We start from the raw sequence: 27,247 nt of genomic DNA on the forward strand, positions 1-27,247 counted from the left end.
AGTTAGAGCGCTGGTCTTTGACCTAAGGGCCGCCACGTGAATGGACTGCTGGGCACAATGGACCACTGGTCTGACCCAGCAACAGCAATTCTTATGTTCATACGAGAGGCGTTCCATCCCCTTTACCATCGTGGTCGCTCTTCTTTGAACCTTTTCTAATTCCGTTATATCTTTTTTGAAATACGGTGGAGTTGCACCATGGAGCAATACAGAGGCATTATATGAGTATTTTTGGTCTTATTTGCCATCCCTTTCTCAATAATTCCTAGCATCCTGTTTATTTTTTTGGCTTCCACCACACACTAGGCAGAAGATTTCATCATACTGGCTACAATGACACCCAGATCTTTTTCTTGGATGCTCAACACTGCTCATCCCTAAAGTAGACCCTAGCATCCAGTAACTGTGATTTGGGTTATTCTTCCCAATGTGCATCATTTTGCATTTGTCCACATTAAATTTCATCTGCCATTTGGATGCCCAGTCTTCCATTTTCCTAAGGTCTTCCTGCAATTTATCACAGTCCACATGTATTTTAAAAACAGACCTTTAGCTATTAAGCTTCCTGAAATGAACGAGTGCAGACCAGGAGAGCCGCTAGACTCACATTACCCCTCTCCTAAAGTCACTTCATTGGCTTCCCATCCGTTTCCAAATACAATTCAAACTCCTTTTACTGACCTGCAAATGTATTCACTCAGCTGCCTGTGTTCCCTCCCGCCTCCTCCCCCTCCCCCCTCCTATCTGTGCCCTTCTCTTCAACTGCCAACTCCAGACTCCATCTCTTCTATCTTGTTTTGCCGTATGCTTGGTACAAACTGCCCAAATCCCTACAGTGGGCTTCGTCTCTGGCAGTGTTCAAGTCCAAGTTAAAAGCCCACCTCTTCGAGAGTGCTTTCAACTCCTAAGTCCTCTCACCTCACCCATCCCCAGCCCTATTTGTCATGTCTGTCTGTCCAAGTTAGGTTGTAAGCTGTTCCGAGCAGGGACCGTCTATTAAATTTCAAAATGTGCAGCACTGCAAACGCCCTTTCAGCGTTATATAACTGATAAATAGTAGATGGGAAAGGAGATAGGGTAAGTTTCTGTCGATAGAGGAACAAGATTAAAGACAAAGGTTACCTTAAAAGGTACCCCCTGCTGCTCTTCAATGGATCTCATCCCTACAGTCCACATTGATATGTGCAGGCTCTTGTATGTTTCAAGTTGTTACACCCCTATTAGGATTGCCTGAGGCATGACTGACATTTGCTCTCTGGATCTCATTGCCCTGAATATTCAACTGATCTTCTGTTTTACAGCTTTCCAGTTTCCTGTTGAAAAGAAGAATGTGAACACCTTGTCACCGATCGCTCTTAAAATCCCTGCAAAAAGAACAGCTCTGATTGGCAGCAAGCAGGTCGGTATTGATTCGTGCAAAGTGGTGGATCCTTTGCCAGCTGTGGTACCCTGTGTTTGACCAATGTAAGAAAGGCAAACTCATGACAGCACACAGTTCCCATCTTTCTTGAATAAATTTCATGGGAGTCTAATCAAATTTAAAACAATATGGCATTGCATTTCTCAAAGGATCCAGATTTCTTGACGATGGACACAGCTCCTGGACATTGTGCTAGACCAGTGGTTCATAAACCTGTCCTGAGTGACCCCCAGCCAGTCAGGTTTTAAAGATACCCCTAATGAATATGCCCCCATCAGTTCCAGCTCCTGAAGACGCTTTAATCGCGAAACACAGCTTTGTGTTGGGCTAGGCTGGGTATTATTCCAATTCAATCTAATCTTTAGTTTTATATACCGATTCCTCCCTCAGAAAGGGCTCGACTCGGTTAACAAGATTTCCTTAATCAAGTGGAGAGAGAAAAATAGTCTCTACTCTAACCATTAGGTGAATCTATCAAAGATTTCTGAAAAAAAGTAAGGGCTCCTTTTACTAAGGTGAGCTAACGGTTTTAGCGCGCACTAAACGCTAATGCCTCCAAAGAGCTTGCGTTAGTATTTTTTCGTTTAGTGTGTGGTTAACGCATGCCAATCTTTAACACGCGCTAAAACCACTAGCACACCTTAGTAAAAGGAGCCCTACGTTTTTTTTACATTTTCCAGAAGAATGGTATTTGGGAGAGTAATCTAATCTCAGATGGAAGCTCATTATTATTATTCCTGGAAGCTAAGATTGGACTTTGGATTTGAATGAGATTCAATGGTCAAATACAGTTCAACAGTGAATCGTATGACTGGATTTACTTGTGGAAAGTTCCAATCATTTGTACGATTGGATGATTTTATGGTGATTGACAATGGACATTGAATATTAACATCACGGACATTGGGTTTAGGGGTTTTGGGGATTGTCAAATGATGTATTTATGAATGTATTGATATGAGAAGATAATTTATATTTGTATTATGATTAAAATATATTGCAATTAAAGATTAGGTAATAGCTTCTCTATGCGTTGAAAGCAAAATCATGAATATGCATGAGCAAAATTTGTATGCCTACTACCTACTTTATAGGCAAATCTCGCTCATGTATATTCATTAGGGGTATCTTGAAAACCCGACAGGCTAGGGGTGCCCCAGGACAAGTTTAAGAACCACTGTGCTCGACTATAGATCACTGATACATACGTCTGACTAATGAATAATGAGTTACGAAGCTCCAATTGAAATACCAAGTGGGGCAGCCATGTTGTCTGTTCTGTCTCCTCAAGCTTCTGCCTCTGGAACCCAGGATATTTTACAGAAATAACACAAATACAATTTTTGAACAGTCTGGGTTGAAGTGTCATTTTACAGGGTGTATAAAACAGATGTCCCCCCAAAAATTATGAAAGCAGCTCCATTAGACTTTAAACTGTCTCTATTGAATTATCTAACCAATAACCTAAACAATGGAAAATTCCTCACTAATAATGGTCATATTATAATAACCCCAATCCCAAAAAATCATAAAGAATCATCAACATCAGTAACCAACTATAGACCAGTAGCATCTATTACATTTATGGTAAAAATCATGGAAGGATTGGTACACACCCAACTAATGGAATATCTCGACCAATTCTCTCTTCTGCACGAAATTTAATCTGGTTTTAGGCCTCTGTTTAGCACTGAGACAGTAATTGCGGCTATCCTGGACAATTTGCGTTACTTGTTTAGTAAGGGCCTCAACGCCCTAATCATGCAATTTGACATGAGCTCTGCCTTTGACTTGGTGGACTATGGAAAACTGTTACAATGCCTAGACACAATTGGAATCAGAGGAGAGGTACTGAACTGGTTTCGAGGTTTCCTTATATCACACACCTACCAAGTCCATTTTAATCACGATCTCTCTGACACATGGAGCAATCCATCTGGCGTGCCACAGGGATCACCACTATCCCCTTTGCTCTTCAATGTTTACATATCCTCATTGGGTGCACAATTGTTCCAGCTGGGGATAAAACTATTTAGCTACGCTGACGACTTCACGATAATTATCTCTGTCTCAGAAGTCACTCCAAAGCAACAGAAGTACTAAATCGGATGGAGCAATGGATGACTGAATTCAGACTAAAATTAAACTCAGAGAAAACAAAATTTTTCATAGCATCGCCAGACCCACTTGACACTAAAGCATCAATGTGCATCAATAACCCTAGTTATCCCATTCAACCCACTATGAAGATATTGGGAGTAACACTGGACCAGAACCTGACCAAGAAAGACAAGGTAGACTCCTTGATCAGAAAAATCTTTCTCACCCTCTGGAAGCTTTGGTCCATCAGAGCTTACTTTGATGTCTCATCATTTCGAATTCTGGTACAATCCCTTATACTGAGTCAACTCGATTATTGTAACATCGCCTACTTGGCACTCCCCCAGAAGAATATGCGGTGATTGCAACTGGTACAAAATGCAGCGGTTAGACTACTTTGTGGACTGAAGAAGTTTGATCACGTAACACCTTCCTATCGACTTCTGCACTGGCTGCCGATGGAGGCACGTGTGAAATTCAAATTGGGTTGTTTTTGCTTCAAGGTACTTTATGGCTTAGCCCCTAAATATATAACAGACCTTTTCTCTTTCACAACCAACAGACATAGGCGAAGCTCACACCCGAACTTTGTTTCTCCACCGGTTAGAGGTTGTAAATTTAAAAGTCGTCACCAACATCTTTTCTCACATCAAGCAGCACTATGGGGTATAGATCTAGAACAATTACTCATGCCTACTATTTATAGGGAATTCAGGAAACGCCTAAAAACACATCTGTTCCTGAAATACTTAGGAAACCAACCTATACAATCTTAGTCCTCAACAAACAATCTCTAGAACTGTTAATCACTATCTCTGTACTTTGTTTATTCCACTCAATCTATAACATCTTTAATCATTGTAAACCGCATAGAACTTCACCATCCTGCGGTATATAAAAATTGTTAAGAACATAAGAATTTGCCTCCGCTGGGTCAGACCAGAGGTCCATCGTGCCCAGCAGTCCATACCCGCGGCGGCCCATCAGGTCCATGACCTGTCATGTTATCTTGATTTAGCCCTATAGCCTCCTTGTTTTTATCTATACTCTTTCCATACTCTTATCTACCCTTATCTGTATCCCTCAATCCCCCTATCCTTCAGGAATCCATCCAATCCATCTTTGAATCCCCGTAGTGTACTCTGCCCGACCACTTCCTCTGGGAGCGCGTTCCATGTGTCCACAACCCTCTGTGTGAAGAAGAACCTCCTGGCATTTGTTCTAAACTTCTCCCCTTCCAGTTTCTCCGAGTGCCCTCTTGTGTCTGTGGTTCCCCGTAGTTGGAAGAATCTATCCTTGTCTACCTTCTTCATGCCCTTCATGATCTTGAAAGTTTCTATCATGTCCCCCCCTAAGCCTCCTCTTTTCCAGGGAGAAGAGCCCCAGCTTGTCCAGCCTGTCAGCGTATGAACAGTCCTTCATACCATTTATCATTGTTGTTGTTATTATTATTATTTATGTTTAATTTCTTTTCAGGCAGAGGCCATTTCATTCCTGGAGACGACAGAGCACCTTTACCGGCAGTTGCTGCAAGTTCAGAACCAGGTCATGGATGGTGAGGGACTCCCAGTTTGACCCAGATTTTGTTTTCTTCTGCATTCCTCTATGGTTTTTGTATCACGGAAGGGGTTAATGGAACACAGGCCCTTCATAGGTTTGAGTCTGGCGTGGGATAGGGTTACCAGACATCCGGATTTCCCCGGGCATGTCCTCTTTTTAGAGGACATGTCCGGATGGCTTTTCAAAACCCGGCACTTTGTCCGGGGTTTGAAAAGCTTCCAGCTAGCAGCGACGTCGGGACGGCATCTGCGCATAAGTGGATGTAACGCAGTGACGTCACGTTCATTCACGCATGTATGTGATGTCATCGTGTCACACCGGTGCAGGCGCAGATGCCCTCCCGACAAGTGAACAGGTTGAGGGGGTGGGGATGAGGATGGAATGGGGCATGACTTGGGTGGAACTGGGCGGGCCTAGGGGTGAGGCCATGGGTCCGTATTTTTGTTCCAGAAGATCTGATAACCCTAGCATGGGATCTAATTTTCTCTGTGAAACTACGACAGTATTCATCCTTTTTGCTGCTTGGATGCTAATAAGATTACTCAATACTGGCACATATACTAGCTCAGTAGGATCAAATATTGAATCATTATATGTATTACATTACAGTATTCCCCCGAAATTCACAGGGGCTATGTTCCTGGAGCACATGCGAATTTTGAAAAACCATGAATACTGTATTGGATGCAGGGATCGGAGGTAGGAGAGGGCTGCAGAACAGTGCTGGGGGTTGGCATTTCTCCCTTTCTCATCCTGTTAAGCACAGGAAACCGAGCCGGAAAGAATTTTGGCACACTTTTCGGTCTGCCATTGGCTGTTAGCCTGTGTCTCCTATAAGCCCCGGGACTTTCCCTGGAACCATTCTAGTTTAAAAGCACGCACAGAAAAAAACACGAATGACTGAGTCTGCAAAGTTGGAACCACAAATTTGCGGGGATATACTGTACATTAAAATACTTGTGTTGTGCAATTATGTATTGAGGGCCTGATGCTCAAAGCAAGCCAGGTTTGCAACATTTCATTCAGGCTGGTTTTAGCCAGTCTAAATGAAACTTGTTTTTTTTTTTTTTTTTTGCTGCTAATGCACAGAGGCTTTCGGTCACTGCTTTACCGTGCACAGAAGCAAATAATGAGCAAAAGTCTTATGCAGTTGAGCTCACTGGCATTAAAATAAGCTGATTAGCAATTCCGTGCTGTGCTTAGAACAACGGAGCATGAAAACTCTCTTCCCTAACAACTAAATCCTTCCAACAGCTCTGGAGAAAGATTGCACCAGATCAAATATGCAGATACGAGAACTAGAGGTATTTATGTGGCTGGAGCAGAATTATGGAACAATTTAGCTGGACAGTTAAGGATGGTGAATAGCATACAGCAGTTTAAAAACTCTTATTTGTAGAAGCGTTTCTGTAAATGGATGAAGATATTACATTACATTAGTGATTTCTATTCCGCCATTACCTTGCGGTTCAAGGCGGATTACATCCAAACTAAAACAAAAATTACATTCAAAATTTGAAGGAATAGAATAAGCGATGACATAGAATTTTTAAGATAATATACGTTGGGTAAAGAGTTACCAAAGGGAAGTGGAGTTCTTTAGGAGATAAGAATAGGGTGAAATTATGGGTTTTAGATAACGTTTGGTAGATAAAAGAGTATTAGAGAGATCTAAGGGTAAATAGAGTGTTGGATATTGGGTTGGGATTGGTTGTGCTGGATAGGTTTTATGTGTTTTTTGAAGAGTATGGTTTTAATATTGATTACTATGAGATGCTGAATAAAGAATGTGTGATTTTATCCAAGTTTATTAAAAAATTTGATTAAACACCTATCAAATACCACGCGTTTTATTGTTGAACTAGTGTTTTAGTCCTTTACATTAACGGATGCTAGAATACATTAGTTTGATCCAGTATGGTTATTCTTCTTATGTCTTACCCCCATATTCAGGCTCCCATTTCCCCTTTTACCTTCCCTATTTCCACCTTTTTTCACTACCTTAAAAATCTGTCTCCTTTCTCTGTCCTTCACCTCCATTCCCCCTTTCCCCATCAACCTTCACTTATTCTTCCAGTGTTCTGCAATGGAATCCAGGGTCCCAGATACTGTTCTGAAATAGCTCCCACTGCAGGGCATTGGAGTATCTAAATGGAGGCGCACACTCGTAGAATTACCCTCCTAAGGGCTAGATTCAAGAAAAGGCGCTGGGATGATCTGTGTTCAACTTGTATTCGGTACAAGGTGCTCTGCGCAGAATGTCCTTTATAGAATACTAGCTTAGCGTGCATTTCACGCCTGACCTTGGGCATGAGCATTTACACATGCCACAAGTGGTGTGAATGTTGGCACCTGACTGAAGGCAATTAGGCGAGGAAATGCGGTTATTCTAAATAGAACATCCTGCCTAATTTCTGGGGATGCCCTGACGCAGCCTTCGGCGAAACGGTGGATAGCCTAAGTTGGCGGTGGAGCAGAGAAGTTAAAGTCAAGGTTATAACATTCCATGAATTACTGAGTGAAAAGCTTTTGGTTTGTTTTTGGGGAGCGGATAGTGGAGTCGTGTTTTTCAAGCAATGTAAGTCAAGATTAAACAATTGAACATTGAACTTTTTGAGTGACTTTAATTGATTAGAATCTGGACGAACGGTTTTTGTCTTCATACAGACTTCATCACTGTTATCCTTTCACTCAAGAGTGTTTATAGCAGGGGTGTCAAATGTCGGTCCTCGAGGGCTGCAGTCCATTCGGGTTTTCAGGATTTCCCCAGTGAATATGCATGCGAGGGGACATGATCGAGACGTTCAAAATACTGAAAGGCATCGATAAAATAGAGCAGGAAAATAAATTATTTACATTGTCCAACGTATCACGGACAAGAGGACATGGTTTGAAGCTAAGGGGGGACAAGTCCAGGACAAATGTCAGGAAGTTCTGCTTCACGCAGCAAGTGGTAGACGCCTGGAATGCTCTCCCAAAGGAGGTTATTAAGGAATCCACTGTGCTAGGATTCAAAGGCAAATTAGATGCACATCTCCTTACGAGAGGCATAGAGGGTTATGGGTGACTAAAACTACGTCAGGTATATACCTGACAGGGCCTCCGCGTGTGCAGATCGCCGGACTCGATGGACCATGGGTCTGATCCGGAGATGGCAGTTCTTATGTTCTTATGTTCTAGATCTATTTGCATGCACTGCTTTCATTGTATGCTAATAGACCTCATGCATATTCATTGGTATAGCAACACTACAAAGCAATCTCAAAAAGTATTTAATACATATAATATAACTAGACAGGTTTTTTTATTTAAATATACTGTATTTTTATTAAATAACACAAATCTTAACTCTATATTATACATTAAATATAAATGAATCCATTTTGCACTTCCAGTTACTAAAATCTGTATTATCCCACAATACAGTGGAAGAAAACCTGGAGCTTGTACTCAATCCGTTCACAAGCCTTTAATGATGAAAATAAAACTGATCCGCATCATAGTCTGTGTGTATTATTTCATTTCTCCAGTATTCTCCAATGTTCCAACCAGCATATATTGATTCTTAGACAAAGCTGTTATAATGCCTTCTCACTCCAATTCAGCCAGCCCAATGTGGCGCCGTGTTTCGCTATTACAGCGTCTTCAGGAGTTGAAACTGTGGCAGTTTTTCAACTACTTTACTGCTTCATTTCATTATAGATTAGCAACTGCAGGGGTACACAAGCCCACTCTCCCTTCAGACAGGATACAAATAGTTGACTATGATGTGGAAAAGGCTTGTGAAGGACTGAGTACAAACTCCAGGTTTTCTTTCACTGTACTGTGGGATAATACTGATTTTAGTAACTGGAAGTGCAATATGGATTCATTTATGTTTAATGTATAATACAGTGTTAAGATTTGTGTTATTTACTAAAAATACGGTATATTTAAATTTTTAAAAATCTGTCTAGTTATATGTATTAAATGCATATTCATTGGGGAAATCCTGAAAACCCGACTGGATTGTGGCCCTCGAGGACCGACATTTGACACCCCTGGTCTATAGAATCGCAATTTTCAAGCACATGATTTTTAAGCACATGATCATTAAGGGTGGTGGAGGTTTTTGAGCCGATGATGGATCTTCCCTTTCCAGTATAGCTTCAAGCTCACTGGCTGGTGGCATCCGGGGATCTGAGGCTTTCTCCTCCCTTTAGAAAAAGACATAAATTTAGGACTTAACAAATCACACTCAGTTTCAAAATTGAACATAAAACATAGGAACTGCCATCTCCGGATCAGACCTTCGGTCCATCAAGTCCAGCGATCCGCACACGCGGAGGCCCAGCCAGGTGTACACCTGGTGTAATTTTAGTCACCCATATCTCTTAATGCCTCTCGTAAAGAGATGTGCATCTAGTTTGCTTTTAAATCCTAGAACGGTGGATTCCGCAATAACCTCCTCTGGGAGAGCATTCCAGGTGTCCACCACTCGTTGCATGAAGCAGAATTTCCTGATATTTGTCCTGGACTTGTCACCCCTTAGCTTCAGTCCATGTCCTTTTGTCCGTGTCACATTGGACATTGGAAATCATTTTTTTTCCTGCTCTATTTTGTCGATTCCTTTCAGTATTTTGAAGGTCTCGATCATATCCCCTCGCAGTCTCCTTTTCTCAAGGGAGAACAACCCCAGTCTCTTAAGTCGTTCCTCGTATTCCAAGTTCTCCATACTTAAGAACATAAGCAGTGCCTCCGCCGGGTCAGACCACAGGTCCATCTCGCCCAGCAGTCCGCTCCCGCGGCAGCCCAAAACAGGTCAAGACCTGTCTGAATCATCAGAAGGGGCTCCCTTGCCACCTTGGTTTCCCATTTAAGTCCTGTCTTCCTATCGAAGTCCTAACCTTCCGGTCTTGCACATGCACGACCTGGTTTGGTTTCTATACTCATTACTTGGTTAGCTTTCTATACTTGTGTTACATCCCAGCTCCTCCCTCAGTATCCCACGATCCCTTTATCCCTCAGGAATCCATCCAATCCCTGTTTGAATCCCTGTACCGTATTCTGCCTGATCACTTCCTCCGGTAGCGCATTCCAAGTGTCCACGACCCTTTGGGTGAAAAAAAACTTCCTTGCATTTGTTTTGAACCTGTCTCCCTTCAGTTTCTCAGAATGTCCCCTCGTATTTGCTGTCCCCTTCAGTCTAAAGAATCTGTCCCTATCCACCTTCTCTATGCCCCTCATGATCTTGAAGGTCTCTATCATACCTTTTATTAGCTTCGTTGCTAATAAAAGATGCAGATGTGAAGACACTGATAGTGTATAATTCAGAACATTAAGGGCTCCTTTTATGAAGCTGTGCTTGCGGTTTTAGCGTGCGCTTGCATTGACGTGTGCGCTAGATGCTAACGCCACCAATGAGCTGGCATTAGTTTTTACACGTAACGCAGGGGGCAGCGCGCACTAAAAACGCTAGCGCACCTTAGTAAAAGGAGCCCTAAATAGTTAAGAGAGGTAATTCTAGTTAAATAACTGCGAGATTGACACTCGATGTTTTGAAATAAAAGTATCAACTGAGAAGTATAGTTGAGGTAATACGAGTAGTTTTCTCGGTATTCTGCGTATTTAATGCCCCTAACCTACCCATGCCTCTGCAGTCGCTGGACTATGAAATTGAGACAGGGCAAAGGGCAGATCCGCACATAATTCCTAATTACTGCCAATTCAGTGCTTCTTAATGCAAATTATCAATTGTGTGCAGAATCCAGAGGTACGTGATTTGTCCAGGGTCACACAAAGCATCCAATATAGGGACATAAAGGGGCTGATTCTAGAAACGAGGCCTAAATTGGCCATTGCTCAGAAAAATGGTGCCGGCCACGTGTCAGTCATGCTAAGGTGACATGTACAGCATCTCGGCTAGTGGTGCCTGCATTTCTGGCACCTAAGGTTTTGGAGAATTGCGCTTAGCGGCACCTAAGTCACACGCCACCCATAGAAACACCCACATAGGCGTTAGGCGCCCCTAAGCGCCATGTAATAGGCACCTATAATTTATAGAATCCAATAGGTGCCTGTTGCCCAATTAAATTATTTTTTCATTTCTTCAGGCTATTAAGGGAATTTTGCCAATTAATAATAATAATTTTATTCTTATATACCGCCAAAGCCGTGGTAGATCGAGGTGGTTTACAACAAAGAAGAGCTGGACAATCGGCGAATATAGGTACAATATAAGATCATCAGAATACAGGAGAGCAGGATGCAGAGGTGAGGCATGAGAGATCCTGGGAACAATTCGGTTAGGGATGGAGCGGTAAGGCTTAAAAGGACTTGGTTACGAAATTGGTTAAACAAAGTTTGTTTTTATAAGTTTTCTGAAACTTAGGTAGGAAGATGAGTGCGTGATAATGTTATCCAACCAATCGTTCAGTTGGCCAGCTTGGAAGGCAAGTGTTCTGTTCAGGTATCTTTAAGTTAGGCACCCTTTATAGAATCAGCCCTACAGTGACAGAGCAGTAGCTTGAATTCTCAGTTCTCTTCTCTTTGATGCTACGTCAGGGCTCTAATCCCAATAGGGGTCCTTCGGTGCGAGGACCTGCCAGCACCAGTGAAATCGCCTCTCCTAGGAAGCCGATAACACAATTATTGTGGGCGGAGAGTAACAATTTTTGGCTACTTGGGAAAGCGAGAAAAGGAGAATGTCCAGGAGAATGATATGAACCTAGATGTGGAAGGAAAAGAAGCGAATGTAAGGAGAGCTGGGATAAAAGGGGAGCCATGAACATGCACCAGCTGGGTAATCGAGAACGCGGTGAATAGAAACAATGATTACAGAGCCTGTTCAGTAACTGACGTCTCTTAAATAAAATGGAGCAAAATGTTGCAGCAATTAACCCAAGCACTCTAAGAATGCATTAATTAATTAATCAGTTTAATGACAGGGTTTAAACAGTTCATTGTAAGCAGGCTTCTATTAAGCCCCATTACAGCTGTAATAGCACTGCAGGGCACAGTAGGCATGTGACAAAACTAACCCAAGTTCTCTTCCTCTGATAGATTTTGACATGTATGTGCACAGCCGCATTAAGTCTCAGCTGTCTGGGGATGAGGAACTCGATCAGCATTCCTTGGAGAAGGAGGTAAGGCATTTCATGAGAAGTATTCTGAGACTTGAGGGCTGAGTTAGGCCGTCTGAACAGAAGAAAAATCAGCCAGCTGTGGGAGACTGGAGGCTTGATGAAAGCAGTGAAGACTTTGCAATGGAAAGGGCTGAAGATGATGAAGAGAGGAGGAGGCGATGGAGGAAGTTGAGGTTTGGGGATGTTGTAGAGGCAAGAGAGCAGATCATAGAGACAAAGGTGGCAGGAGAGGAACGAGGCGGTAACGATGATAGAGATAGGAAGACAATGAAAAATGGAGGAAGTAGAGCTGATGGGGAAAACACAATAATGATGATAGAGGCATGCAGACATAGTAGCTTAGTAACATAACATAGTAGATGACGGCAGATAAAGACCCGAATGGTCCATCCAGTCTGCCCAACCTGATTCAATTTAAATTTTCTTTTAAATTTTTTTTTCTTCTTAGCTATTTCTGGTCAATAATCCAAAGCTCTACCGGGTTCTGTGCTTGGGCTCCAACTGTTGAAGCCTCCATCAAAGCTCACTCCAGCCCATCCACACCCTCCCAGCCATTGAAGCCTATCCTCCCCCAAACGGCCATATACAGACATAGACATGGAAACATAGAAAGATGACGGCAGAAAAGGGCCACAGCCCATCAAGTCTGCCCACTCTATTTACCCACCCTATTAAGTCTGAGTGCTAATGACTTAGTTCCTTAACTCGACCGTCGTAGGGATCCCACGTGGATGTCCCATTTATTCTTAAAGTCGAGCACACTGGTGGCCTTGATCACCTGCACCGGAAGTTTGTTCCAGTGATCTATCACCCTTTCTGTGAAGAAATACTTCCTGATGTCACCACTAAATTTCCCTCCTCTGAGTTTGAGCGGGTGCCCCCTTGTGACCGAGGGTCCCTTGGGAAAGAATATATCGTTTTCCACCTCTACACGACCTGTGACGTACTTGAATGTCTCGATCATGTCACCCCTTTCCCTGCGCTCCTCTAGGGTATAGAGCTGCAGCATGCCCAGTCTTTCTTCGTATGAGAGACCCTTGAGTCCAGCGACCATCCTAGTGGCCATCCGCTGGACCGACTCAGCTCGAAGCACATCTTTCCGGTAATGTGGCCTCCAGAATTGCACACAGTATTCCAGATGAGGTCTCACCATGGTTCTGTAGAGTGGCATTATGACTTCAGGTTTGCGGCTGACGAAGCTTCTATTGATACATCCCATCATTTGTCTTGCCTTGGATGAGGCCTTCTCTACTTGTTTGGCATCCTTCATGTCTGCGCTGATGATCACTCCCAAGTCCCGTTCTTCTGAAGTCTTAGCTAGTATTTCTCCATTCAAGGTGTATGTTCTGCATGGATTTCTGCTACCGAGATGCATGACCTTACACTTCTTAGTGTTGAAGCCCAGCTGCCATGTTGAGGACCAGTTTTCCAATGTGATCAGATCCTGCATCATACTATCTTTGAGATTGCTTTCACCTACTATATTACACAGTTTGGCGTCGTCGGCAAACAGTGCTACTTTACCCTGAAGCCCTCGGGTCAAGTCCCTTATGAATATGTTGAAAAGGGATGGTCCCAGGACTGAGCCCTGCGGCACTCCGCTAGTCACTTCCGATGTCTCAGAGAGGGTGCCATTGACCACCACCCTCTGAAGTCTTCCACTCAGCCACTCCTTGGCCCATGCAGTTAGTTTCTCACCTAACCCCATTGATTTCATCTTGTTTAATAGTCTACGGTGCAGGACACTGTCAAAGGCTTTACTGAAATCCAAGTACACTATGTCCAGAGACTCTCCCAAGTCCAGCTTTCCTGTCACCCAGTCAAAGAAGCTGATAAGATTGGACTGGCATGACCTGCTCCTAGTGAATCCATGTTGGCAGGGATCCCTCAGATTCCCCTCATCCAGTATTGTGTCCAGTTTGCCTTTAAGTAGGGTTTCCATGAGTTTACACACTATTGATGTGAGACTCACTGGTCTGTAATTCGCAGCCTCCGCTCTGCAGCCCTTCTTGTGCAGAGGAACAACGTTGGCAGTTTTCCAGTCCAGGGGGACTCTCCCTGTTCTCAGGGAGAGATTGAAGAGCACGGCTAACGGTTCCGCCAAAATATCGCATAGCTCTCTGAGCACTCTTGGGTGCAAATTGTCCGTTCCCATGGCTTTGTTCACCTTGAGTCCTGACAGTTCTCTGTAAACATCAGCTGGTGTGAACTCAAAATTCTGAAATGGGTCTTCCATGCTTTGCTTTGCTTCCAGCTGTGGCCCTTGTCCCGGTGCCTCGCATGTAAAGACTGAACAGAAGTAATCATTCAGTATTTTGGCTTTATCGGAATCTGTTTCCGCATAATTCCCGTCTGGCGTTCTAAGGCGTACTATCCCGTTTGCGTTCTTTTTCCTGTCGCTAATGTATCTGAAGAAAGATTTGTCCCCTTTCTTAATGTTCTTCGCTAGAGTTTCTTCCGTTCGAAGTTTGGCCTCCCTGACTGCTGTTTTGACCGCTGCAGACTTTGTCCTGTATTCAATGTTAGCTTCTTTTTCCCCGGTGCGTTTGTATGAGAGAAATGCTTTTTTCTTCTCCTTGACTAGGTACGAGACCTCATCTGTGAACCATTGGGGTTTCTTTTTCCTTTGTTGTTTGGTTACCGATTTTATGTAGCGGATAGTTGCCTCATGAAGGGTCGATTTCAAGGTTGACCACATAGCTTCCACATTATCAGTCACTTTTTGAACCTGCAGTGTCTGATAGATGAAATCTCCCATGTGTGTGAAGTCAGTGCCCCGGAAATTGAGTACCCTTGTTTTTGTTTGTGATCTAGGGAAGCCTTTCTTAAGGTTAAACCATACCATGTTATGGTCACTGGTGGCTAGTGTTTCTCCCACCGAGACCTCCGAGACGCTTTCCCCGTTCGTAAGTACCAGGTCCAGGATGGCCTGGGCTCTTGTGGGCTCTAGTACCAGTTGTTTGAGCCATACTCCCTTCATGGACGTTAATATCCTTCTGCTATCACAAGTTGTCGCTGAGAGTGTGTTCCAGTCTACATCAGGCATGTTGAAGTCTCCTAACAGAACTACGTCCCCCCGTAAGGTGATATTCTCCATGTCTTCAATTAATTCTGTGTCCTTGTCCTCCGATTGTCTTGGGGGTCTGTATACCACACCAAGGTATAGGCATTTTTCTCCGCCTCTGGCCAGGTTTACCCAGATGGATTCCCCAGTATACTTGACATTCGTGATCCTGGTTGTCTTGATGTTCTCTTTGATGTAAAGTGCTACCCCACCTCCTAACTTACCCTCTCTGTCTTGCCGAAGCAGGTTGTATCCTGGTGTAGTTATATCCCACCCATGAGAGTCTGTGAACCATGTTTTGGATATTGCTACTACGTCTAGCTCTGCATTAACTATTTCTGTTTCTAGTTCTAAAAATTTATTCCCTAGGCTGCGTGCGTTAACATACATAGCTCTCCATTCTTTCTGATTTTTAAGCTCCTGTAGTGAGCCACCCATTGGAGTTAAAGTGTCTTTAGCGATTCTTTTTCATTAAGGGTACTTACCTCAGACTTGAAAGCGGAGTTTTGGTTTGCCACATCAGGATTGTTACTTACTGCTCCGGTGTAAAAATGGGTACCCTCCCCCGACTTACCTAGTTTAAAGCCCTTCGAAGTAGGCGGGCTAGTCTGTGTCCGAAGACATTCTTACCTCTGTTGGTCAGGTGGAGTCCGTCTGGTCCCTGTAGTCCCTGTAATGCCTCTCCGTGATTCAGGAATCCGAAGTTCATTTCCTGGCACCATCATTGCAGCCACTCATTCGTCTTCTGGATGCGTTCATCCCTGCCCCTTCCTCTGCCCCTAACAGGAAGAATGGAAGAGAATACTACCTGTGCTCCTGTCTGTTTCAGTCTCTTTCCCAGTGCTCCGAAGTCTGTAGTTATGTCCTCCAGGGTGTTCTTGGCAGTGTCATTCATTCCTACGTGGATGAGCAGCATGGGGAAGTGGTCCTGGGGCCTGAGAAGTCTATCGAGACAGGTGGTCACATCTCGATAGACTTCTCAGGCCCCAGGACCACTTCCCCATGCTGCTCATCCACGTAGGAACGAATGACACTGCCAAGAACACCCTGGAGGACATAACTACAGACTTCGGAGCACTGGGAAAGAGACTGAAACAGACAGGAGCACAGGTCTGCCCAGTACTGGCCTTAGTTCTTCAATATTTACTATTGTCTAGCATGTTTAAGTTTAGGAGGAGGTCTAGCCATCTTAGTCAGAAACTCCCTAAACTTAAACATACTAGACAAAACGTCCACCCCGTACATGGATCTACTAGCCTGCCAACTTTCATGCACCACACTAAAAGGATCCATAACCTGCATGCTCTGCTACATAACACCAGGGAATTGGAACATAGCAAGACCAGAATTCGAAGATTTTATATACCGAAACTCACTAACGGCAACTTACAACCTAATCCTAGGAGATCTAAACCTCCATCTCGAAGACCAAACCTCTAAGCAAGTATAAAACCTACTATCTTACCTTGAAGCCTTAACCTACAAGATCTTAGACCCACAAACCACACACAAGAAAGGTAACCAACTTGACATTGCAGCCTTCATGACCCAACAGCCCATTCTACCAGAGATTCAAATGGAAAATGGTCCAGATCCATATGTTCAGACCATTATACATACACCTTCAATATCAACTGGGCCAAAGGCAAAACCAAACCAAAATCCCAAAGCTTAACCTACAAATCATGTACATATATTGACCCCTCCAAATTCTGGAATAAAACAGATGCTACAATCCAAGTATGTGACCCCAAAGACTTCATCTCACAATGGTACAATATAAGTACAACTACCCTAGACGAACTAGTCCCAATACAAACAAAAACCAGAATCAGCATAAGATCAGACAAATGGTTCGACAATGAACTACTCCTACTCATAAGACAATGCAGACGACTAGAAAGAAAATGGAGAAAAGTAACCAAGAACACACAAGAGCAGCGTGGATAAAACTAAACCAACAATACAAACTAAAAGAAAAAAGAAAGACATACTACACAAATCAAATAGGCATAGAAGCCCAAGCCACAAAAAAACTATTCCAATTACTAAAAGAACTCAAAGACACCAAACCCTACCTAGCCAAAAACGACAACCCTCCCCCTTCAGCCACCCTTTTAGCAGAATACTTTAAAAACAAAATTACAACTGCCAGGACAAACTTTGCAGGAACCCCAACTCACCTAGAAGAGATCACAATGCCCCCCACAGAAAAAGATTCAGCTGCAGTAGATAGAACCTGGTCCCACTTCTCCACAATACAATGGTCCGACCACGCAGCTTGCAACTTCAACCAATGCCCTCCATACCTATTAAAAACCTCCAGCCTAAAATTCTGCACTCTTCTCATGCAATGGATACAAACCATGCTCACAGATGGTCTTTTCCCACAAGACCTCTCCAAAATAATCGTCACCCCAATCTTAAAAGACCCAAAAGGAGCAACAGATCAACCATCCAACTACAGACCCATAGCCTCAATTCCACTATATGTCAAGCTAATGGAAGGTATCGTAGCTAAACTCCTCACCAACTACCTAGAAAACCACAATTTGCTCTACCCTACACAGTCTAGATTCAGAACCAACTTCAGCTCTGAGACACTACTAGGCTCCCTTCTGGACACAGCTAGACAACACCTCAGCACAGGCAAAAAAAATGCTGATTATTCAACTAGATCTCACCTCAGCATCCTGCTACAAATACTAGATACAATAGGAATCACAGGCAAAGTACACACATGGTTTCAAGGATTACTACAATCCAGGACCTACAGAGTAAAGACAAACAAAGAAAATTCAGACCATGGTCCAACACCTGTGGAGTACTCCACGCATCACCATTATCCCCAACACTCTTCAATCTCTACATTGCATCCCTTGGCACCTGCCTAGACAAAATAGGCTTAACCTCCTATAGCTATGCAGACGACATCACCATTCTCCTTCCTTTTGATCAGCCAATGCCCACCATGACAGACACACTACACAGAACTCTAGCAACAGTGGCAACATGGATGAAAGACCACAAACTAAAACTGAACCCAGGTAAAACAAAATTCATACTTCTCGAAAAAAATAAAACCCCAACCATAACAAACCTAGTAATAAACTCAATCACATATCCCATTCAACCTACTCTAAAACGTCTGGGAATGACGATAAACAGATGCTGCACCATGTAACCACAAATCAACAAAACAATACAGAAATCATTCACGGTCATGAGAAACCTAAGGCAAGTTCAAAAATTCTTCGACAGAAAACAATTCCAGCTCAAGGTCCAGTCCTAGGTCTCCTTGACTACTGCAATATCCTCTATCTCCCCTGCCCCGCAACAATGATAAAATAACTACAAACAGTACAAAACACAGCCCTGAGACTAATTTATTCACTAAGAAAACACGACCACATCACACTGGCTCCCAATTCAAGTATGAATACTATTTAAATTCTACTGTCTATTATTTAAATCCATAAATTGTGAGAGCCCAGCCTACTTGAACAACCGCCTAATCCAAACTACCACAACCAGACACAGGAGAACACAGACACCATTCATATACCCTCCAATCAGAAACATCAAACAGAAAAAACTGTACGATGGCCTTCTAGCCACACAGGCAGCAAAACTAGACCACCAACTCTCCAATCTACTAATCGTGATCCCAGACTACAAAACTTTCAGAAAAGAAATAAAAACCCTGCTATTCAAGACTAACTAAAACCGTATGAAACATTTCAATCCTCTGAAGCAACCTGCTCTACTCTGTAACACCTCTGGACATGTCCAGAAATCCTCTTCTGTAATCCGCCTTGAACCGCAAGGTAATGGCGGAATAAAAATCACTAATGTAATGTAATTCTAGATCCTCTGTGTTCATCCCACACTTCTTTGAACTCTGTCACCGTTTTCCTCTCCACCACTTCTCTCGGGAGCGCATTCCAGGCATCCACCATCCTCTCTGTAAAGTAGAATTTCCAAACATTGCTCTTGAATTTCCCACCCCTCAACCTCAAATTATGTCCTTTGGTTTTACCATTTTCCTGGAAAAGATTTTGTTCTACATTAATACCCTTCAAGTATTTGAATGTCTGAATCATATCTCCCCTGTCTCTCCTTTCCTCTATGGTATACATATTCAGGGCTTCCAGCCTCTCCTCATACGTCTTCTGGCGCAAGCCTCCTATCTTTTTCGTCGCCCTCCTCTGGACCGCTTCAAATCTTCTTACGTCCTTCGCCAGATACGGTCTCGAAAACTGAACACAATATTAAAAGTGGGGCCTCACCAATGACCTGTACAAGGGCATCAACACCTTCTTCTTTCTACTGGCTATGCCTCTCTTTATACAGCCCAGCATCCTTCCGGCAGCAGCCACTGCCTTGTCACACTGTTTTTTCACCTTTAGATCTTCAGACACTATCACCCCAAGGTCCCTCTCCCCGTCCGTGCATATCAGCTTCTCTCCTCCCAGCATATACGGTTCCTTCCGATTATTAATCCCCAAATGCATTACTCTGCATTTCTTTGCACTGAATTTTAGTTGCCAGATATTAGACCATTCCTCTAACTTTTGCAGATCCTTTTTCATATTTTCCACTCCCTCTTCGGTGTCTACTCTGTTACAAATCTTGGTATCATCAGCAAAAAGGCAAAACTTTCCTTCTAACCCTTCAGCAATGTCACTCACAAACATATTGAACAGGATTGGCCCCAGCATTGAACCCTGAGGGACTCCACTAGTCACCTTTCCTTCCTCCGAGTGACTTCCATTAACTACCACCCTCTGGCGTCTGTCTGACAGCCAGTTTCTAATCCAGTTCACTACTTTGGGTCCTAACTTCAGCCCTTCAAGTTTGTTCAAGAGCCTCCTATGAGGAACCGTATCAAAGGCTTTGCTGAAATCTAAGTAAATTATATCTAGCATATGTCCTCAATCCAGTTCTCTGGTCACCTAATCAAAAAATTCAATCTGGTTCGTTTGGCACGATTTACTTTTTCTAAAGCCAAGTTGCCTTGGATCCTGTAACCCATTAGATTCTAGGAAGTTCTTTCAGCAACACTTCCATTATTTTTCCAACAACCGAAGTGAGGCTTACCGGCCTGTAGATGAGAGATGGAGGCAGTGCTGATGAGACAGTCAATTGAAACAGCAGGAGAAGTAGAGGCAATGATCATGATAGAGACATGGAGGCAACAAAAGATGGAGACAGTTTAGACAGCAGTAGAAGCAGTAATGATGATAAAGGCATGCAGGCAATGAGGTGATGGTGAATGCAGTGGAGACAAGAGCAAGAGGAGAAGGAGGGATGCTGATGGTGGTAGATGAAATAGCATTGGAGATGATGGAGGTAGTTGAGATTTGCAACCGTGGCTGGGGTTGCCAAATTTCCTCTGTAAAAAAAAGACACCTGGCCCCGCCGTGTTCTACCCCCCAGTACCAGCATGCAGGTTTGTCTCCAGCTCCGCCCCCACACAAACCTTCGGTCTCCTTCCCTGAGCTCAGGGCCATGTCTGGAGGGCCTCTGCACATGCACTAACGCAAATACGATGACGTCACACGCATGTACATGTGCATATGATGTCATCACATTGATGTCCACGCATGCACAGGCATAGGGTTACCAAACATCTGGATTTACTCGGTCATGTCCTCTTATTAGAGGACATGTCCGACAGCTTTTCAAAACTCTGCACTTTGTCTGGGTTTTGAAAGCTTCTTCTTCAGTTCACATCGGGAAGGGACACATCCGGGCACATATGGATGTCCTCCTGACCAATGAGAATAGGCTGAAGGGACAGGGCTGGGGGGGTGGCATGGGCATAACGGGGTGGAACTGGGTGGGCCTGTGGGTCTGGATTTTGCACAAATAAAATCTGGTAATCCTATCTAGGCACGGCCCTGAGCTCGGAGACTGCTCGGAAGACTGCGACATGTAACACAGAAACATCCACCTTCACTAATATTACCTCTACAGAATTCCTTCGCTCCACTAGTGCACTGCGATACTCAGGAAAACAGAAGGGAGGTGGGACTGGAACCAATGAAAGAAACTCAAGAGAACAAGAACACCCTAAGTACAAATAAAAAAGCCAAAAACAGAAAACTATTACTGTTGGGAGATTCCATCATCAGAGGCATTAACCTTGGAACACAGGGCGAGGAGTCCAAAATAGTGAAATGTCTTCCAGGATCCTCAGCTACCAGGAGTTCCAGGCAAATACTGACTATAATTAAGGAAGAAACTAAGGATTTTAACACTGATGTTGTTATCCATCTGGGAACAAATGACCTGGCCAACAACTCCACACTTGCAGCACAGAAAGCTTTTCGGGAGCTTGGTGAGGGCGTGAAACCTTTTGTAAAGACTTTAGCTTTTTCTGAAATACTGCCTGCATATGGAAAAGGAGAGCAAAGAATGAAAAACACAGAGGACTTTAATAGATGGCTCAGAGCCTGGTGTCATCAAGAAGGCTTCAGGTACATAGGAGGATGGGGAAATACATGGAAGGACAAGAAGCTATATTGCACTGATGGGCTACATATTACTACAGCAGGAAAAAGAAACCTTGCAGAGAAATTTAGACAATATTTTTCTAGGCATTTAAACTAGAAGGTGGGGGTGGTGTATGTAGAGACCACCCCCGGCAAAAGAAAAGATGTGATAGTAGTAAAGGCTGCAACAAAAGCAATATCAGCAACTCATTTCTTAGTATTGCAGCGGAAAGTGAAACGACACAAAAATCCATACGAAAAAGGAGATTATCGCTGAAAAATAGCTGGAAAGCGATGACCACAAATGCTCGCAGTCTAAGCAACAAAGTTCATGATCTGCAAGCCCTAATATTAGAGGCAGATCTAGATATTGTTGCTATCACAGAGACATGGTTCAGTGAATCACATGGATGGGATGCAAACATACCGGGATATAATCTTTTTAGGAAGGACAGAGATGGTCATAAAGGTGGAGGAGTAGCTCTCTATGTAAAGATCAATATCCAAGCGACCGAAATGCAAGGGACCTGGGGAGAGGAAGAAGCGATATGGATTGCTCTGAAAAGAGAAGATGGAACTTCTATCTACGTGGGTGTAGTCTACAGACCTCCGACTCAATCGCAGCAAATTGATAAGGATCTGATTGTGGATATCCAAAAGTTTGGAAGGAAAGAGGAGGTTCTGCTGTTGGGAGATTTCAACCTGCCGGATGCGGACTGGAATGTTCCGACTGCGGAATCGGAAAGAAGTAGGGAGATTGTGGATGCCTTTCAAGAGGCTCTGCTCAGACAAATGGTGACGGAACCCACAAGGGAAAAAGCGATATTGGATCTGGTCCTCACAAATGGAGAGAGTATATCTAATGTTCGAGTGGGTGCTCACCTGGGTAGTAGCGATCATCAAACGGTTTGGTTTGATATAACGGCTAAAGTGGAGAGCGGCCGCACGATACTTAAAGTCCTAGATTTCAAACGTACGGACTTTAATGCAATGGGAAAGTACCTGAAGAAAGAGCTGTTAGGATGGGAGGACATAAGAGAAGTGGAAAGACAGTGGTCTAAGCTGAAAGGAGCGATAAAAATGGCTACGGACCTTTATGTGAAGAAAATCAATAAAAACAAGAGAAAAAGGAAGCCGATATGGTTCTCCAACCTAGTGGCTGAGAAAATAAAGGCGAAAGAGTTGGCGTTCATGAAATATAAAAAAACCCAAGAAGAGGAGAGCAGAAAGGACTACAGGGTGAAACTGAAAGAAGCCAAGAGAGAGATACGTTTAGCGAAGGCACAGGCGGAAGAACAAATGGCTAAAAATGTAAAAAAGGGAGATAAAAATTTTTTCAGATATATTAGTGAAAGGAGGAAGATAAAAAATGGAATTGCTAGGCTAAAAGATGCTGGGAACAAATATGTGGAGAGTGATGAGGAGAAAGCAAATGTGCTAAACAAATACTTCTGTTCTGTGTTCACAGAAGAAAATCCTGGAGAAGGACCGAGATTGTCCGGCAAAGTTACACGAGAAAATGGAGTAGATTCTGCGCCGTTCACGGAGGAGGGTGTTTATGAGCAACTTGAAAAACTGAAGGTGGACAAAGCGATGGGACCAGACGGGATCCATCCCAGGATACTAAGGGAACTCAGAGAGGTTCTGGCGAGTCCTATTAAAGACTTGTTCAACAAATCTCTGGAGACGGGAGTGATTCCTGGGGATTGGAGGAGAGCGGATGTGGTCCCTATTCATAAAAGTGGTCACAGGGATGAAGCAGGAAACTACAGGCCGGTGAGCCTCACTTCAGTTGTTGGAAAAATAATGGAAGTGTTGCTGAAAGAAAGGATAGTGTATTTCCTTGAATCTAATGGGTTACAGGATCCGAGGCAACATGGCTTTACAAAAGGTAAATCGTGCCAAACGAACCTGATTGAATTTTTTGATTGGGTGACCAGAGAGCTGGATCAAGGACATATGCTAGATGTAATTTACTTGGATTTCAGCAAAGCCTTTGATACAGTTCCTCATAGGAGGCTGTTGAACAAACTTGAAGGGCTGAAGTTAGGACCCAAAGTGGTGAACTGGGTCAGAAACTGGCTATCGGACAGACGCCAGAGGGTGGTGGTTAATGGAAGTCGCTCGAAGGAAGGAAAGGTGACTAGTGGAGTCCCTCAGGGTTCGGTGCTGGGGCCAATCCTGTTCAATATGTATGTAAGTGACATTGCTGAAGGGCTAGAAGGAAAAGTGTGCCTTTTTGCAGATGATACCAAGATTTGTAACAGAGTAGACACCGAAGAGGGAGTGGAAAATATGAAAAAGGATCTGCAAAAGTTAGAGGAATGGTCTAATGCCTGGCAACTAAAATTCAATGCAAAGAAATGCAGAGTAATGCATTTGGGGATTAATAATAGGAAGGAACCGTATATGCTGGGAGGAGAGAAGCTGATATGCACGGACGGGGAGAGGGACCTTGGGGTGATAGTGTCCGAAGATCTAAAGGCGAAAAAACAGTGTGATAAGGCAGTGGCTGCTGCCAGAAGGATTCTGGGCTGTATAAAGAGAGGCGTAGTCAGTAGAAGGAAGAAGGTGTTGATGCCCCTGTACAGGTCATTGGTGAGGCCCCACTTGGAGTATTGTGTTCAGTTTTGGAGACCGTATCTGGCGAAAGACGTAAGAAGACTTGAGGCGGTCCAGAGGAGGGCGACGAAAATGATAGGAGGCTTGCGCCAGAAGACGTATGAGGAGAGACTGGAAGACCTGAATATGTATACCCTAGAGGAAAGGAGAGACAGGGGAGATATGATTCAGACGTTCAAATACTTAAAGGGTATTAACGTAGAACAAAATCTTTTCCAGAGAAAGGAAAATGGTAAAACCAGAGGACATAATTTGAGGTTGAGGGGTGGTAGATTCAGGGGCAATGTTAGGAAATTCTACTTTACGGAGAGGGTGGTGGATGCCTGGAATGCGCTCCCGAGAGAGGTGGTGGAGAGTAAAACTGTGACTGAGTTCAAAGAAGCGTGGGATGAACACAGAGGATTTAGAATCAGAAAATAATATTAAATATTGAACTAGGCCAGTAACTGGGCAGACTTGCACGGTCTGTGTCTGTGTATGGCCGTTTGGTGGAGGATGGGCTGGGGAGGGCTTCAATGGCTGGGAGGGTGTAGATGGGCTGGAGTGGGTCTTGACGGAGATTTTGGCAGTTGGAACTCAGGCACAGTACCGGGTAGAGCTTTGGATTCTCGCCCAGAAATAGCTAAGAAGGAAAAAAAAAAAAAATTTAAATTGAATCAGGTTGGGCAGACTGGATGGACCATTCGGGTCTTTATCTGCCGTCATCTACTATGTTACTATGTTTCTACTTTATGGAGAGGGTGGTGGATGCCTGGAATGCGCTCCCGAGAGAGGTGGTGGAGAGTAAAACTGTGACTGAGTTCAAAGAAGCGTGGGATGAACACAGAAGATTTAGAATCAGAAAATAATATTAAATATTGAACTAGGCCAGTTACTGGGCAGACTTGCACGGTCTGTGTCTGTGTATGGCCGTTTGGTGGAGGATGGGCAGGGGAGGGCTTCAATGGCTGGGAGGGTGTAGATGGGCTGGAGTAAGTCTTAACAGAGATTTCGGCAGTTGGAACCCAAGCACAGTACCGGGTAAAGCTTTGGATTCTTGCCCAGAAATAGCTAAGAAGAAAAAAAAAAAAAAATTTAAATTGAATCAGGTTGGGCAGACTGGATGGACCATTCGGGTCTTTATCTGCCGTCATCTACTATGTTACTATGTTACTTCCAAAATCCATGCAAACTGCCAGGAATCCAGACAGTCCTCTAAAAAGAGGACATGTTCGGGTTTTCCTGGATGTCCAGTAACCCTAAGCGTGGCATACAATTTAAGCCACATCCTCTGTGTATTAGTAATTCCCCCATGGAAACTCAGTTTTCATTGCTAGGAATAAGCAAACTGTTTTAAGGAAAACTGTATTAAGAACTCAGAATGCAGTAAGGCTTTTCAGAGTATCTCATCCTTCATCCCTTAGCTGCCTAAATTTACATACAGCCTGTAATAAATAGGGACAAGACTAAAAATCCTGTTGGGTTCTAAAACATTTCTTTTCCTAATTGCCCTTCCAGTGTCCTCCTGCTCCCTTGGCTTGTACATCAGTTGAAAATTAACTTTATTGAGCTACAGCACCATGAGACTTCATGTGCAGCTAGTCAAGGGGAGGAGTCATATTTTATAGCTCCTCCCACAAGGCCTAGCCAGCAATTGCTAGAGGCCACAGACTGCAGCTTCTTCAAGAACCTGATATGTGGGCGCCCCAGAATTGGCCAGTAGGCATTGCTGCCGCTGGTGGTGGTGGTAGCCGAAATGCTCTCTCAGCATTGCCCACTTCAGCCAGCCCAAAGGCAGGCTAGGACCTCTTTTGCTTGGCAGTCTCAAGCACTATCACTCAGCCCCTGGGAAAACCAGACCCTCAAAGAAGAATGCTAAACAAGTCCATTTGTTTGGGCCTGGCTCAGTCCGCAGCTTAATACTTGATCTAGTGCTAAGTTCCTCTGAGGTGAGGTGGCAAGAAAAGATGTCCAGCAGGGGCTGTCAACTGGCTGTGTGGGTGATTCACAGTTTCCTTGAAAAATTTGGGACAGATGTTACGTTTTCCTTCTTTCATGACCGTGGCGTGAAAGCATTGTTTCTTCCCAGTGAAATTCCAGTGCTTGTTTATCTCAGTACGTGGGACTGTCAGCACTCACACATCTGACTCTTCTATTTCATGAACTAATTCTGGTTTCCCTTTTAGAAGAGGTTATTAAATATATACTTTTATGAAAAGCAGATCTAGAAGGAGAATTGTTTTCTTTTGGGGTTTTCATATTTCTTTTCATCATGTGACATTTATAGGACTGCTTGAGAATGTTTTATTCCTTAAAACTAACTGTAATAAATGAATGTTTCCAATGATCACTTAACCAGGGATAGGTGAATGACCACCTGGCTCCAGAGTGACTAATTCTTTCTAGAGCAGTGGTCTTTGCTCATTTTTAATCGAGGGCCGTTTTGGGTCCAAAAGTGCTGAAGGACAGCCGACAAATATCTTCCTGCTTGGGACCATGATGCCAATAGTGCTTCTCGATGTTTATTCCTACCAGAACACCTGGCCTTGGTCACACAATGAACCCTATGCAAATACAGGACCACAAGCTAAAAGGCCTAATATACACAACTGAAACCCATGATGCCAGACTCTGCATACAGTACAGCACCAGAGAAACAGAGACAAAGAAGACCTTTCACTTCCAGTTCGCATAGACACCACATCGATTCAAACTATTGGGGGTGATTTTGGATATTAACCTAACTTTCCATGATCAGATCAGCTCAGGGAGGAGGTGGGACCGCTGGATGATGGAGATAGGAAAGGAGTGGTGAAGGAAGATAAAGAAGTGGCAGATAGACTAAACATGTTCTTTTTGTCAGTATTTACAAAAGAGGATA

General features: G+C 43.6%; 1 protein-coding gene across 1 annotated transcript in view; it reads left to right on the forward strand.

Annotated features, from left to right (window-relative positions):
- Nucleotides 1-27,247, forward strand: part of LOC117359225 — a 313,075-nt gene that overhangs the window by 99,335 nt on the left and 186,493 nt on the right. Inside the window, exons 8-10 of the mRNA XM_033941598.1 lie at nucleotides 1,302-1,399; nucleotides 4,997-5,075; nucleotides 12,122-12,204. Coding sequence (XP_033797489.1) covers nucleotides 1,302-1,399; nucleotides 4,997-5,075; nucleotides 12,122-12,204 — 260 coding nt within the window. The remainder of the gene's footprint in view (nucleotides 1-1,301; nucleotides 1,400-4,996; nucleotides 5,076-12,121; nucleotides 12,205-27,247) is intronic.

This window comes from Geotrypetes seraphini, chromosome 4 (genome assembly GCF_902459505.1).
Source record: "Geotrypetes seraphini chromosome 4, aGeoSer1.1, whole genome shotgun sequence".
NCBI lineage: Eukaryota > Metazoa > Chordata > Amphibia > Gymnophiona > Dermophiidae > Geotrypetes > Geotrypetes seraphini.